The sequence below is a fragment of the Ovis aries genome, chromosome 23 (genome assembly GCF_016772045.2).
Source record: "Ovis aries strain OAR_USU_Benz2616 breed Rambouillet chromosome 23, ARS-UI_Ramb_v3.0, whole genome shotgun sequence".
NCBI lineage: Eukaryota > Metazoa > Chordata > Mammalia > Artiodactyla > Bovidae > Ovis > Ovis aries.
The window spans coordinates 40,834,662-40,851,079 of NC_056076.1; the positions used below are offsets into that span (position 1 = coordinate 40,834,662).

Genomic DNA, 16,418 nt, shown 5'->3' on the forward strand with positions numbered 1-16,418 from the left:
GACAACATGAAGCGGCCCGGTGCGTCCCGCTCGGCGGGTGCCGGGCTCCGGGGCGCGTGTGTCCCGCGCGGCCGCTGCGGGGTCTCGGTGCCCGCGGCCGCCGCTCTCCGCCCGGGCGCCTGCCAACTTCGAGTCGCGGAGAACCCGCAACCCTTCGCAGTGCCCCGGGTCTGCCGGCTCGCCCGGCCCGCAGCCGCCGGGAAGCGCCGTCCCGGGGACTCCCGGCCCCGCCGGCCCTGCCCGCCGACCCTGCCGTCCGGCGCCGGGATCGGAGCCGCCGTTTCTCCTGCCCCGCTCGCCAACTCCGGCGGCCCGTGACCCGGGACAAACTTCTGGTCCAGGCGCGGCCCCGGAGCGGTCACCCTCCCGGAACCCTGCCGCGAAACCGGGGCCGGGGAGGGAGCGGGCGGGAGGGAGCGAGTGGCACCGCCCGGCCGCCGCTCCCGGCGCGGTGACGCCGTCCCCGCGGCCGCCCCCCGCCCGGCTCCCCCGGAGGCGCCGCGGCCGCCGAGCACCGAGTGCGGGCCGGCGGGGCCGGGCGCTCACGCCCTCTAGCGGGCCGCGGCGGCCGGGCGGCCGTGACGTGGGCGCTCCCTTCAGCCGGCCTGCGGGGCCCCGCCAGTCAGTCGGGGAGCAGGAGCCCCGCGCGCAGCCGGCGCGGGCTCGGCCATCGGCGCGCCGCCGCCCGGGGGCTGGCTCGGCTGCCCGCGCAGAGGCGGCGGGCGGGACGCGCGCGGCCTCGGCCCCGGCCCCGGCCCCGGGCACCGCGGCGCCGGAGGCTCGGGTCCCGAGCCCAGGAAGAAGAACCAAGCCAGCGCAGCCGCCGGCACGGAGGGCGGATTTTGGCTCCGCGGGCGCGCCCTCCGCTCCCTTTCGCAGCCGCGCAAGCTTCGAGCGGGGCCGGCGACAGGGCAGGGGGATCCTGGCCCCTCGCCCCCCGGCCCCGAGAGCCGCCGGAGTTGGGACTTCTGCAACTGTTGGCACTCGGAGCGTCTGATTCTGGTTTTGGCTGTTCACCCTCTTCTCGCCGCCTTGGAGGCACAGCTCCTGGCCGCCCTCCGCCCTCGCGCCCACCCAGCGCCGCCGGCGAGGGGCCAGGGGCGCACTCGGCACCATGAGCCGACTTGGGACTTGCCTGGTCACTTTGATCGGAGTTTTGCTAACTGCGGCGGGGGACTCGTTTTCAGGTAAGCGGGGCCTCGCTTGCAGGGGCCTGGGGCGCGCGGGCCGGAGGGGGGCTCTGGACACCGGCAGCTCCGGGGTGGGAGAGCCCGAGCGGCGGACGGCGAGGCCGGGCAGGGGGCACGGCGGGATGAGCACCGCGTCTTCCAGTCCCCGGCGCGGGAGCGGGGCTGGCGGGGAGGGTGGGCACCTAACGCTCGGGCCGGCCGAGCTGAGGAGCCCCGGGGGCTGGCCAGGGAGTCAGGCTCTCATCTCCGCCCCCGCCCCTCCGCGGCCTGGGCGCGTGTCCGCGAGGACGGCGCCACTCGGAGTCCCCGGTCGGCTCCGGGAGCAACAGCAGAAAACTTTGCCTGAAGTTGGGAGCTGCAGCCGCCGGCCGCCGGGCGTGGGCGCTGCGCGGTCCTTCTCGCCGCGAGCGGCTGCCGGGCCGGGTCGCCGTGCCCGCTGCGCCCGCGCGATCGGTGGACCCGGCGGCGGCGATCTCCAGTTCTCGGCCCTCCCGCCTCCGCCCAGCCCGCCGAGGCCGTGACCTCCGCTCGTACTGGCATTCAGGAGGCTGCCAGGGAGAGCCGAGGCGGCGGCCTCGCAGGTTCCAGCAGGGTGATCGGCGGCCCAGCGGCGGGAGGATCGGGCCCCAGGGTCCCGTCAACCGCGGCTCTGGCCCGCCGGGCTCTTACTCCGCACCTCTGGCCCCCGGAGCACCCGGCTAGGGGCAGCGGTCACCCCGCCCCGCGGCCCGCGGCCGGGGGTGGGCAGGAAAGGGAGTGCGGGGAGGTGCCCGCTGCGAGCCTGCAGTCGGAGCCCGGAGAGCTCCGTGTGGGAGGACGCGTGGCCGGGAGTTGGGGGTCAGGAGGGGCGCGAACCCCGCCTGGTATTACCTGCAGCACACACGTGGATGGACAGCCAACGCTTGCACACCTGCACACTTGTACACTTTCTCGAGTGTGTGTCAGTTTCATTAAGGTCTACGTAGAATGGTGGAACTGGGCTTTTCTTCCTTTTAATAAAAAGCCTGTTATTTGGCCTTGAACTTGGGCTCCAAAATAGGTTTCTGTGTTTATTCGGGAGGAATGAGTAAGTTGAATTTTTCTTTTTTTTTAATTTGATGAGGGAGAATTTCACTGATGGTAAAACACATATTTTAAAACGTTGGAGACTTTTCCGTCTGGCCTTCCGACCGGTGGAAACTTACATCTTTACTTCCTGGAGCCTGGGGGACACGCAGGCGCAGAGGCCATGCCCTGTGTTGCTGAGCCCCGAGACCCTTGACCACAGTTGGACTCCGAGGAAGCCCAGCGTGGAATTGGCTGCTCGCTGTGTGCTGTCAGTTTCAATGCAGAAACACCCTTTCCCGAAGTTTAATATGCCCTTCACTGTGTGGTAATTGCACGTGCGCCAGAGGACTTAACAAAACGATCCACTGCCGTCTGCTATAAAATTGATGCCGATTTTGGCCTGCGTTCTTTTTTACTGGTGAGTTACGGAGTAGACTCGCTAGTTTTAGAGCCTTGTAACTCATTAGTGTTAGAAGCCAAGGATGAGGGCCTCAGTGATGGTTTTCTCTTTATTAAGATCCATAGCTCCCTGCCTGGGATTTGTTTCAAGTTAAGATGCGTGAGAAAGCGTTTGGATGGATTTTCAAGAAATGGGTAAGGGATTGGGGTGGAGGTGGGGAACAAATATTTATGTAGCTTATTTAAATGATCAGTTTCTCATCATTAAAAGGAACTTCAGCCTAAGTAGTACTGACCTGTGTCCTTGTTAATGCTTATGTAAATTAATAGTCAAACCAAAAGAGACTTTGCTTTTACTAAATTTTATCCAGATTTTTCTTTCAGAGGAAATACATCATTCTATTTGTTTGTTATTCTACCAGTAATTGAACTGTGCCTTCATTTTTTTTTTTTTTTTAATTTGGAAAGCCAGAGTTAACCTAGTATGGAGAACTGAAGGGCAGTACCCCAGAGAATGCTTAGAAATGATGAAATTAAAAAAAAAAAATTGAAGTTGGCAAATTTTGTGTGTGCAGGGATCCGATAAATTGCAGTGTATTACGCTTTTGCCCTCCACTTTGGGTTTTAGGTAGTACCTGTGGGAAGTGCTTAATGCTTTGGAAAAGTCAGTTTTTCATTTTTGAAATTTTTTTTATGTTGGGAAAGTTAATTCTGATGTTATGAGTGATACCGACACTTACTTCTCTTTATGAGTCTTCTGGAAATTGAAATATTTGGCTGCTGGTCACCTGACAAGAGGATCCTTTTAGAGACAGAGAAAGTAGATTGTAAGTGGCTTGAGGGCAAAGTCAGTTATTTTTTCTTCTTGGTTCCCATAAAACACTTACATAGAGCCCTAGACCCAGCAGACACTCACGTTTGTTGAATAAATGACTGATGTGAATTCTGATCATTTGCAGACATTCAAATTGTACATGAACTGGCTGACACAAGGGAGGGAGAGGAAGGACTATCAGACATTAGACTGGCTTGCATTGTCCCAGTTTTTGAAATTGACATTTTCACCACAGATTTTTCTCAGCCTCAGTGCAACCAATGGACTGAATCAGGAGGCTTTATGTAATCAGTGGAGAGGGGTTTTTTTTTTTGCAACCAAGATTTGTACACAAGACACTTTGCTGTTTCCCCTCTTTTGGAATGCATTCACAATTGATGTGATTGCTGATTAATCATTTCTTGAGGGTACGGCACATAATTTAGATGCTAGATATAGGAACTAAACATATTGGAAGAAAACAGAAAAGAATTAGTTTTTTTTAGTTTTTTTTTTTGTTGTTGTTCAGGAGGCCTTACTCTAAACTTTTCATTTTAAACGTCACTTTCCATTTTTACAATTTCTAAGTTGTTAAGCAAGATATTGAGGCTCAGTTTCTGCCTTCTACCTAGGCTCTGTATGATCATTCAGAAGAACTTCTACAAAAATGTATGCAAGTAAGAAGCAAGGCAGAAAGTGAAATCATTTTTGCTTCTGCTTAATATTGTCTTTTCCATAGTGAGAAGCCAAGTAGCTGGCAAGTCATTCTTCTTTGACCCATTTTCTTAAAAGCCAGGTGGTAATATATACTAATCAAGGAAGTGTTTGGTTTTATATAATAATGAGATTGATGTGATAAGTTCTAGTAAGCAGCCTTGGTTTGCAGAAATAGAAATACAAACAGATTTCCACTACAGTGTTTAGAACAGATTAAACCTTAATATAATTTTGTGAGTTTGAAACTTTCCTGAAAAAAATGTATTCTTTAAAATACTCTTTTAAGGACAGTTAAGGGGAAAACAGCTGAAATCTGAATGGAGTCTGTAGTTGAATTAGTAAAATTGGGACTCTGAGTAGTTAAGTCAGATGTCCCCACAAGGGGACGGTGGGAGAAACATGTACTTGAAATCTTTGTTCTATCTTTGCAACTTTTCTATAAGTTGAAAATCATTTCAAAATATAAGATTTTACAGTACCCTTTACAGAGAGTGTGAATAGATTTGTTAAGCAGTTTGTTTTATTTTTTCTTTTTCGGATAACTAGAGTCATGACGTTTTACGTTTTTATGTTACTTTAATTAGATTGATAATGGATGTGATGAAAAGATTGCAATTTTAAATCACTGTGCATGAAAGAAATATACCAAGAAATCACTTTACATTTTTAGTGTTATGTGGATGTGAAGAAGTATTGCTTGAGCTTAATCAATTGTTCTGATCTGCAAAATCACAGGTTTTAGTCTGATGTTTTCAAAGGGTTGGTTCACAAATTTTCAGTAGAAAAGTTACTTACGTGTATTGATATATAGATAAGTGTGTATATAACTTGAGTAATTCTAAATGAACTTTCCCTAATGAGCAAGTAATCTGAGTTATATCTTCAGATGATATAAAACCCTGTATGAATGAAACACAGCCTTTTGTTTTGGGAAAAGTTGGTTTTTGAATTTAGATATTTCTCTGACAATTTTATGGATGTCGGTAGCTTTATTTAAAAATTGTATAGTTTCGTAACAATTGTCCATTCTAGGAACTGATCGGCTGCATGTTTCTGTTTCAGTAGAGGCACTGTTTTGGGTTAAGTAGTGTTTCTCTCAGTTTTTGTTTTAGGTTTAGTTTTCTAGAATGAGTGTGTCCAACCTGAATATCCTAAGACATAGTTTTCAGTTAGGGGACAGGCATTTTAATAAGTACTTACATACTTTTTCAACAGTATAACATTTCTTAAGGCAGTGTCTACCGTGCTTTGTAATTCTAGGAGTCTTCTCTTTGAAAACCAGCTTTCCCACAAACTTTTCTCAGGCTTCTTCTTATCTTTAGGACTACAGCCTGTTAATTGGCTTCTTTGGTAAGTGAGAAAAGGTTGCGTTACTTATATTTTTCAAACTCATCAGTGAAAAGTTTAAGGAAGATGCACAATAACATAGACCTCCCATCGTAAGAGGATGCTGTTTCTCCAGTTCCTAAAATACTCCAGTGGTTTAGCATTTAGTCTTATCAGAAAGACTGCTTTCACTCTGTTGCTCTGAAAAAACTCAGTGGAGGAAAACAGTAGGTAGGGCTGGTGTTAGGTGGGAAGTAGGAAAGTTTTAGTCATCACCCCCATAGCCTGTGGCTCCCTGCCTTCCAGGGGCCAGCTGGCAAGGTCAGGATCTGATGAAGAGGTGGAAACATGGGGAGGGAAAGAGAACACTGGCCGAGGAGGGTAGGGGGTTGTGTGTGCTCACGTGTAGGAACACAGGTGTGCAGATCTTGTTAGGATTGTGTGCAGGTTAAGGATCCAGAGAGGATCAAGTGTGCAGGAAGATCAGGCTGACGTCCTACACCTGGGTGGCTTTAGGTTGCCTGGGGGGTTGGGCCTGGGAGTGTTGAGTCAGTGCTTCCTCTGAGCTGCGTTTATACCCATGCTGCTCAAAACCAAGTGTGCTCAAAGGTCACTAGGAGTGGTCCTTCCCAACCTTGGTCTCTGTGGCTGGCTGAGGTGATTCTTTTGTCCAGGCCCCCAAAGCATCCGCAGGTGATTCTGGCCACCTTTTGAGAAACATTATTCTAAAGAGTCATCCTTGGATGAACAGCCTGAGCGTCACTCAGGAACAGGTAGACAGGTAGACTCCTGGCCCCACCCAGAGGGATAAAAATCTGAAAGTCCAGGGTGGGGCTGGAAGCATGGGGACAGCAGTAGATGCTAGAACTAACCCTCCAGGCGCTTGGGATGCTGGACAGAGCGTGAGTTCTGAAAGGCCTGGGATTCTTAGCCTGCACTTTTCAGCCTCCCTTGACAAGAGCAGAAAGTACCGGAGATGCAACTAAAACTCACATCCACACACTTAGTAACCCCCACCCCCACTGTGGACATAACCCAAATTACGAAACAGGCTGATGTGATGGTGTTGTGACTCTCAGCCTCTTAGCGTGGCATTTCAAATAATGGTCTTATCTGCAGAAGATATTGGATCCAGCCAGTTGTAAAATGACAATGAAAAAAAGTTTCCTTTAATTTTACTTACCACAATGTAAAGTTTTAATTAAATTTTGCAGTCACTGAAAATTAGCCACTGGAAATTTCTGTGGGTTGACACTATGTTTCAAAGATATTTGTTGACTTGTTATACTAAGCACAAAGCCCAGTGCACCTATTAAAATGATTCTTTCTATTCAAAGTGGATATTGAGCAATAGCATTGGGAAAGCCCCTTTAGGGGATTGTGGAAGGCATTGGGGGTGATCGTGGACAAAGATCAGAAAGATACAGTTACCGTACTTTGGAAAGTTGTCCAATTATTTAAAGTTTCAAAATCTACTGAAATAGAAACAAGGAATTTCTTAGGTAAGAATGAGGAATTAATGTGCATAAAATTTGGAATTTTAATATGAGAATGTGACACTTTGCCTTTAGAAATGAACTTCATTTCCAAATAGAAGAGCAGAGCTTTTTAATATAGATCTTTATAAAGTACTGATAATGTACTCTTATGGGTCTCCTAAGATAGCACCTCGTTTTTCTGTCTTCTGCCAAAGACCATCCCTGCTTCTCTATCCTTAAACGCTCCAGGTAAACAAAATGGATTGTGATGTCATTTAACGGATTTATCTTGAAACGCTGTCAGCAGACTTTCAGAGACTCCATGGCGGGCGGAATGCTTTCCATGCGGCAGGCAGGCCTCCAGCTCCCTGCTCCTCTGGCCGCTGTCCCCAGCCTATCAGCAGGTGTAGCTGCCTAGTGGGTATAAAGGCAGGGGTATCACCTAGCCTCACCCGCACAGCTCCCTGGATGCGTCCACCTAGAGCTGAAGGAAGGCAAGGTATGGAGGGAGCCTGCACCTGCTGTGATGACTCGTTCACATCAAATGAAATTCTTCAGTGAAAGTTGCTGCTTTAGTTGTAATTCACTGTTTTAGTTCAAAACTGACCCCAGGACAACTTCAGACTCTGTGGTGTTTATTTCTCCTTTGTTCCTCTTTTTGGCTGTATCCTATGTGAGTACTGAGGAGGAGGCAATGGCACCCCACTCCAGTACTCTTGCCTGGAAAATCCCATGGACGGAGGAGCCTGGTGGGCTGCAGTCCATGGGGTCGCTAAGAGTCGGACACGACTGAGCGACTTCACTTTCACTTTTCATTTTCATGCATTGGAGAAGGCAATGGCAACCCACTCCAGTACTCTTGCCTGGAGAATCCCAGGGACAGGGGAGCCTGGTGGGCTGCCGTCTATGGGGCTGCACAGAGTCGGACACGACTGAAGCGACTTAGCAGAAGCAGCAGCAGCAGTGTGAGTACTCAGTGGTGTCCGACTCTTTTCGGCCCCATGGACTGTAGCCCCACAGGCTCCTCTGTCCTTGGGGTTTTCCAGACAAGACTACTGGAGTGGGTCGCGTTTCCTTCTCCATGCCTGTATCCTAAGTGGCCACTGTTCTGTGTATAGCAGTGGCACTGGGAGAAATAGATGATCTGGCAGCTACCTAAGAGTTTAGCGTAACTTATGGAACTTTCTCCATCAAGTCTTCGGTAATCGACCAGAAAAGTGGCCACGTGTAGATGTGTGACATAGATACGAAGAGCGTGGGCACCTTGCTTCTGTCTGCAGGAGACCCCTTTCCCAACATTGCTGGTTCAGGTATATAATGCAGGCAGTCATTAAAATTTGCATGGACACGTCTTCACCAGGCTTCTCCGTCCGTGGAATTTCCTAGGCAAGAATACTGGAGTGTTACCTGAATTAGTCCATTTTTCTGCTTAAAACTGAGAAGAATCCCGAGTCCTTAAAAACTGTTTCTGTGATGTGAAAGGTTTGGGCCCTGAGTTGGAAGCAGAGGGATGGTGGAGGATTGGATGGAGGGATCTCACTTACTTTCACGCTGGGGCTGCAGGAGAGGGAAACTGTGATGGTCAAGAATCCAGGACCTGCAGCTGAGAGAGAATGAGGGTCAAATTGTCAGAGGCTTGTCAAAACAGAGTTTTTAGACTCTCCCTTGGAGGAGGGGGCTAGCATCTAACAGAATGATTTATTTAAAAATACAACAGCCTAGGCAGAAGCAAAGCATGTGGTTTTTATGGGCCTCAGAACAGAAACACTTACAGAGCATCCGTTTGTTTTCAGATGGTTGAGGATTCCCTTTCATCTCTTTCCTATTCAATATGCAGAAAGCAGATTTATTGCAGACTGTGAGAATATGTTTTAGTTTGAGTTACCATGGAAGGCAGAGGCCTGGTACTTCTCCCTGATTCTGGTGGTGGAATCACAGCAGGGTCTAACATGGGCTTCTGACTGTGGATGGGATGGGGAGGCGCTGGATCACGCCCTTCCTGCAGTCCATTTTGAGTGTTTCTGTTTGATCTGTCTTCTCTGGTGTAGTCTGAGATGTTTTAAATAACGTCATAACCACAAGTTTGAAGTTGGCTCATTGTGATATTCTCCCTAGATAGAAATATAAAGTTGTCTAAAGCATTTCTTTTAAAATAAATACTCATATAGAATCAAGTTGCAGTGTTTAGCATTTAGTAATCACATATTCTTCTTATACAGTTCCTGGGGTTCTCATAGCAAGTATACTGGGGTGGTTTGCCATCCCCTCCTCTAATAGATCACATTTTGTCAGAACTTTCCACTAAGACCCGTGCTTCCTGGGTGGCCCTACACGGCATGGCTCAGAGCATTATTGAGTTACACAGCCCCCTTGGCCGTGACAAAGGGGTTACCTGATGCCAACAGCTGGCTGATTGGAAAAGATCCTGATGCTGGGAAAGATTGAAGGCAGAAGGAGAGTAGGGCGACAGAGGATGAGATGGCTGGATGGCAACACCGATGCAATGAACATGAACTTGGGCAAACTCTGGGAGATGGTGAGAGACAGGGAGGCCTGGTGTGCTGCAGTCCATGGGGTCGCAAAGAGTCGGACATGAGCAGGAGACTGTACAACAACAACAGTCACCTAGTAAATTAATGAAGTTAGCGTATTTTTGCGGAGAAGGCAATGGCACCCCACCCCAGTTTTCTTGCCTGGAAAATCCCATGGACGGAGGAGCCTGGTGGGCTGCGGTCCATGGGGTCGCTAAGAGTTGGACACGACTGAGCAACTTCGCTTTCCCTTTTCACTTTCATGCATTGGAGAAGGAAATGGCAACCCACTCCAGTGTTCTTGCCTGGAGAATCCCAGGGATGGGGGAGCCTGGTGGGCTGCCGTGTATGGGGTCACACAGAGTCGGACACAACTGAAGCGACTTAGCAGCAGCAGCAACATATTTTTGAATGAGTGAATGATTGAATAAAGTTCTTATAGGGAAGAAAAAGCAGAAATTACTTCTGCTTACTGCTGATTTTTTTTCTATGAAGTTTGATTTTTTAAAAGCATTTGTAATAATCTTAACCATGTGCTCAGGTGGTGGGTTTGGTGCTTGATACCCTTAGAAATTAATAGGCACATAGAGATTCAGTTTCTAAATTTAAAGGAAAAAGGTTACCTTTTGTTAATTAAATGTGTAAAAATGAGCCTATAATTTTTATCATATGTAATAAAAATGTATAAATCAGTTACTGCCATAAAGTAGAATTTTGGTATTATACTGATCTCTAAGAAAAAAAATGAAATTCACTATGTGGTAGATAAGCATGATTTGATTTTAGTTTCTGATGTATTAAAAGAAACGTGTATCACCAGGAAGAAGCTGCCATGACAGGGAGTAATAGATATCATCTCCTGCTTTATTTCTGATATAGAATGAAATTGATCACACCTGCTCAGAGCTCAGCCCGCGCATTCCCATCGCTCGTCTGCGGTACAGCAGGCAGGCTCTTCTTGCTTCTTCATTCACTGTGGCGTATTCTCAAGCGAGGAAACTTAATAAAAAGAGGCTGCTTTGACAGCAGTCTCATGACCTGTGTTCTCCACTTCCTTGACTTTTCGCATCTGGGCGTCTGAACGTGGTGTGATGTCTCCCCGATCGTCACCCATTGGCACATGTCCCGTGTGTATGTTATGGGGATCCTTGCTGTGTTGTCTCTGTTTGTCAGTGACCATTTCATCCTGTTCGGGTGGCTTTTTAGAGAGCCCCTCCCTTTTGTTTCCAGCCCCTGTGGGGAGCTTGCTGAGAGGCCTGTGTTGCTGACCCTCGGAAAGTTTGGAGTGGGGTCTGGCCAGTCCCAGTGGGGCTCGGACCAGTAGAAGGTGTTGTTAATTAAATGGCCTGATATCGGCTATGGGGTCCTGGAGGGGAGGAAAGAGGGCAGAGACCTCCCCCCTAGCAGATCAGGTGTTCCTGATTTTGAAATCTCTTTCTACTTCTGAACAGCAGCGTGGCCTTGGATATGGTATTTGATTTTTGAGCCTCAGTTTTGTTTTCTGGAAAAACACTTTGTAGGATTATGGTAAAGACTAAACAAGCAGACCAGTGCTATGAGGTTGGGAGGCACCCACATCCCATGGGTGTAACCACATAAGCTCCCTACTTTTATGTCAAAAAGGCTTGTATATTGACAGTTTCATATGGTTCAAACTTCACTGGGTCCAAGACTTTGGTATTTGAGTGTCCCGGGCGCTCAATGGGTGATGTTTGTAGAAGTGCTCAAAAAATATGTATGTTATAAACATAAGGCCAATATTATATTTTAAAAGAAAAACCCTGAGAATTACAAAATGACCCCTCAGAATTGGCACCATGAAAAGCTAGCACTGCTTAGTTCCAGAAGGCAGTTCTGGACACCTGCATTGGATTCCCCTGAAGCTCTTCTTAAAAAAAAAAAAACAAAAAACGAAGTACCTGGCCCTGCACAGGTACTGAGTCACAGCCTCTGGAAGGGGCCACCGAAACTGGTAAAGAAACACCCCGGACCCCGAGATCTTCATACTCGCTAAAGTTGAAAGAGTACTGGCAGGACATTAGCAGGGACTCAGAGACCCTGCCCTTTGGAAAATTTATCACGTCTTTTCTGACTAGTGTTAAGAAAGCTGGAGGATCATGATGTAAAGTTTCACGTACCATACTGTAATTGACTGGAGACTGTTTCTCTTAGGAAGCAGAGGCCTTCTGGTGTCAGCAGAGAAAATGAATTATGAAACTTGGTGTTTTATAGAAACCAAGCTGCTTTGTAGTCATCTTTCAGAGCTTCCCTGGTGGCTCAGCAGTAAAGAACCTGCCTGTCAATATAGGAGATTCAAGTTCGATCCCTGGGTCCAGAAGATTCCCTGGAGAAGGAAATGCAACCCACTCTGGTATTCTTGCCTGGAGAATCCCATGGGCAGAGGAACCTGGCGGGCTACAGTCCATGGGGTTTTGGAAGAGTCAGACACGACTTAGTGACTAAAACAACAGCAACAACCCATCTTTCAATCTGATGAACGCCAGTAAATGTGACATCAGTCTGGAATTTTTAGGGTATAATAAGAGAATAAAGATATTTCAGAGAATCAGAACACAGATCATTTTCGATCGCTATATTCGCAGCTGCGAGCCAAAATTTGAGATGACTCATTCAGAGAGGGTAATGAGACACAGTGATACTGGGGAGATAATTTTCCAGCACTTATTTCTGTCTGATGTTCACTGAAACATGGACACTGGAGAATAATTGGCCTTAGGGGTCCCCTGAGCAGGGACCAAAAGCGTGACATTTTTATTGCAATAAGTTCCTAAAAGACTACCTAACCTCAAAAATGGGCATCCCCCTCTATTAGAGTGCTTGAAATTTCCACCAGCTCATCATTTCGACCAAGAAAGAAAGGTGCTTGTTGAAATGTCATCTCTGGGAGCAGTGGCTCATTAAGTCATCTTAAGTATGACATCCCCAACTCGCTGTCACCTCCCTAAGTTGACATCCTTAGATGTCAGATCTCTCACTTCTAAAATGAAGATGTTTGATTCAAGAATCTATAGGGTCTCGCCAAAGACTGAGCCTGAGGATTGTTACCTGAGTTCACTTGAGTTTGTCAGGTAGCATGGTGTGAAGGAATGAGACCTGCATCCGTAGGTCGTTTTTGATAGAGGAGGATGGGAGAAATGTCTCAAACAGTGGATCAATCTGAGATGCTGCCTCATACAGCAGGAAGGTGCTTGTTACAAGAAAGTGGGTATAGCAGGGATGCTGGAAGGATTTTAGGTGCTTCCAATGATTGTTCAGCTTTTGTTCCTTCCTGCCTCTGCTCAACTGTGCACAGATAAAACCCACTTTTTCCCCCTCGATACTTGGGGAAGAAGCTGCCAGCCATAGCTGCCACCCAGGTCTGCCGCAACTACACCATTTAGGCTGATATTTTTTGTTTAACTCTTGGCACCACGGGTGAGCCTTATTTCAGGGATTTATACTGGGCATTCATTGTGTGCTGGGTACCATGCTGTTTGTTGTTGCTCAGTCATGTCCCACTTTTCAGGACCCTGTGGACTGTAGCCCTTCAGGCTCCTCTGTCCATGAGATTTCCCAGGCAAGAACACTGAAGTGGGTTGCCGTTTCCTTCTCTAGGGGATCTTTCTGATGCAGGGACTGAACCTGTGTCTGCTGCATTGCAGGTGGATTCTTTACCACTGAGCCTGGGTACCATGCCGAGAGGGTATGGTATTCTCAAACCTATCAATGCTCAGATCACAGCTGGGAGCTTTGGGTGGGTAAAGCTGTCTCTGTTCCTCACAAAGCCAGGCCCCCTGAGCACGGGCTGTGTGCATTGTCTTCTCTCTCCTCTCTGCACCCGTCCCTGTGCACACAGATGAGTGTGTGATAAGCTGCTTCAGCCATGCAGAAAAATCAGGTTGTCATTTCCTGATTTATGCCTTGATGCCGTCCACCTATACTGAGGTGTGCTCCATGCAAAAGCATTCCAGGTGGAGTGTGGGGTCTGTTAGGAAGATGCTGAGTGTTTTATTACATGATGTAGAGTCTTTAGACTTGGAGGAGGGCATGGCAACTCACTCCAGTACTCTTGCCTGGAGAATCCCCATGGACAGAGGAGCCTGGTAGGCTACAGTCCTTGGGGTCAAAAAGAGTTGGACACGACTGGGCGACTAAACAAGCACAGCACAGAATCTTTAGAATGACCCTCTGGGGAGCTGTTCTTCTGGGTCTTACTTCCAGGAGAAGGTGTGACTTCCCTTATGGACGTACTTTCTTCTTATGGACAACGTGGATTGTATAACTCATTGTTTTCCTCTCTATATTGGCTGTTAGGATGCCAGATTCAGATGTGTGGGCTGAAGGGGTTAGAACTTTTTGAACAGAAAACCTCAGCCAAACTGGACTTCATCAAACAGGATTTGTTGGCTCGTGCAAAGAGAAGGCTGTGGGTGGCCCAGTTGGTCCTGGTGGCTTGAGCCTTTCTCTCTAAGCATCTTTCCTGGGTGTTTCTAAGGAGTTGCAGGCTGAATCCTCCAGCCCCAAGCCCCAGGGAAAGAGATAGTCCCTCCCCCAACAGCACAGACCACGCCTGCCCTGTGGTTCATGGAGTCAGCTCACATCACCTGTTCCCACTTTAACCTCATGCCCTGCTTGGCTGGCACACTGGACCAGGCATGGGGTCAGCCCTCGGGAGCCACGGGGAATGAGAGTGTGGAAACTGGGGCTGCTCCATGGAGACGTGGGTTCTGTTACCAGCTGGAGGGAGTAGCTGCTGACTGGGCCTAAAACAGAAAAATGCACAGAGCCACCATCTCTGTAATAGAACCTGAATTCTGGTTCCTTTTCTTGGGTCTTAGTCTCCTCCTCACTTATCTTATGCATTCGTGCTAAGTTGCTTCCGTGACCCCATGGATTTTAGCCTCTGTCCTTGGGATTCTCCAGGCAAGAGTACTGGAGTGGGTTGCTGTGCCCTTCTCCAGGGGAATCTTACCAACCCAGGGATGCAACCACTATCTGTTAAGTCTCCTGTGTTGGCAGGCGGGTTCCTTACCACTAGGGCCACCTGGGAAGCACTTGTCTCCCCTTATTCTATCTTCCTGTGTTTTATGTATCATGATAAATTTATTGAATCTCTTGGAACTGGTTGGTGATAGCAGAAAATAAATGAGGTCCAAAGTCTTAGCGTCTGAGTCAGTGTTCCAAAGGCAGCTTTTGTGTGTGTGCATTTCTTTACATCCTAGTGACACGGAGAACCGTCTCAGCTCACTAACAGTGAAGAACATGAGTGCAGGAGGAGGCAGGGAGGGTATTAGAGCTGAGCTCAGTAGTTTCTCAACTTAATTTTCAAAGCACCATGTTTTTTAGTTAAATAAAATCTTACGTTGGTAGAAAAGCATAAATATCTCTTGGTTAACAAAATTTGTTGTAGGCAGGTTTAAAAAGTGACCCTTCAAATTGGAGAAATAAGTGTTTGATGAACTACTACCCTGTAACAGATGCCCCCAAAGCTGATGGCAGAAACAAGGGGACCCCAACCTCAGTGATCTAATGCCTGATGATATGAGGTAGAGCTGATGTAATGATAATAGAAATAAAGTACACAATAAATGTAATGTGCTTAAATCATCCTGAAGCCATGACTCACCCTCCCCTCCTACCCCCTGCCATTGTTTTTCAGTTGCTCAGTTGTGTGTCGGAGAAGGCAATGGCACCCCGCTCCAGTACTCTTGCCTGGAAAATCCCATGGATGGAGGAGCCTGGTAGGCTTCAATCCATGGGGTCGCCAAGAGTCGGACATGACTGAGTGACTTCACTTTCACTTTTCACTTTCGTGCACCAGAGAAGGAAATGGCAACCCACTCTAGTGTTCTTGCCTGGAGAATCCTAGGGAGGGCGGAGCCTGGTGGGCTGGCCGTCTATGGGGTCGCACAGAGTCGGACACGACTGAAGCAACTTAGCAGCAGCAGCAGCAACAGTCGTGTGTAACTCTTTGCGCCCCCATGGACTGCAGCACGCCAGGCTTACCTGTCCTTTACCATCTCCCAGAGCTTGCTCATATTCATGTCCATTGAGTTGGTGATGCCATCCAACCAACCATCTTGTCCTCTGTTGACCCCTTACCCTCCTGCCCTCAATCTTTACCAGCATCAGGGTCTTTTCCAATGAGTCGGCTCTTCTCATCAGGTGGCCAAAGTATGGGATGCCCCCAGGTGTCCTGTCCACCAGGTCCGTGGAAAAATTGTCTTCCACATAGCTGGTCCCTGCTGCCAGACAGGTTGGGGATCGCTGGTACAAACCACTGTTTTCTGTGTTCTATGGATGGGGAGCGTGCCTGCTGATCTGAACTGGGATTGTATGCTCTCTGTCTGTGTCTCTACTCAGCTGACCTTGACTGGCCTCTCTTGACACTCTAGGGTTGGCTGGCTGCAGGCTGGTCTAGGTTTGGCCTTGGCTGGGATGGCTGGGCTCCCCTCCCTGGGGTCCTCTGCAGGCAGAGCTTCCAGAGAGAGAGCAGAGGGTGCCAAGGCCTCTTGACTTACTCTTGGGGAGGGCACATCGTCACTCCTGCCTCACCCTCTCGTCATAGTCACACGGCTAGCCTGGTATCCAGGGTGGGGAAACATACCTCCCCCTTGATGTGTGGGGCGGCTGGGCCACGTTGCAAAGGGTAGACGTGGGCACAAGGAGAGGGCAGAAACAGGACCCCACACAGGGCTCTGCCAGGCCCTGGGGCCTGTGTCCTGAGATGCTTCTTTGCATAGCACAGTTGAGAAATCACTGGCGCATGAAAAAAGGAAATATGGGATTGTAAGACCTGCGTTCAAGGCCCCCTCCAGCCACTGGCCATCCTCCGAGGGGAAGCCGTTGAACTCGTGGAGCTCAGTTCCTTATCTGTAAAGAGGGTCATTCTGGGATGCTGTGGTTCAGAGGCTGG

At 48.8% G+C, this 16,418-nt stretch overlaps 1 protein-coding gene across 8 annotated transcripts in view; it reads left to right on the top strand.

Annotated features, from left to right (window-relative positions):
- Positions 1-620: 620 nt before the first annotated feature.
- The window catches only part of PTPRM (protein tyrosine phosphatase receptor type M), a 656,058-nt gene continuing 640,260 nt past the window's right edge, over positions 621-16,418 (top strand). For all 8 annotated transcript variants that reach the window (XM_042239325.2, XM_042239328.2, XM_042239326.2 and 5 more), the window contains exon 1: positions 621-1,187. In XM_042239325.2, coding sequence (XP_042095259.1) covers positions 1,115-1,187 — 73 coding nt within the window. In that variant the 5' untranslated portion in view covers positions 621-1,114. The remainder of the gene's footprint in view (positions 1,188-16,418) is intronic.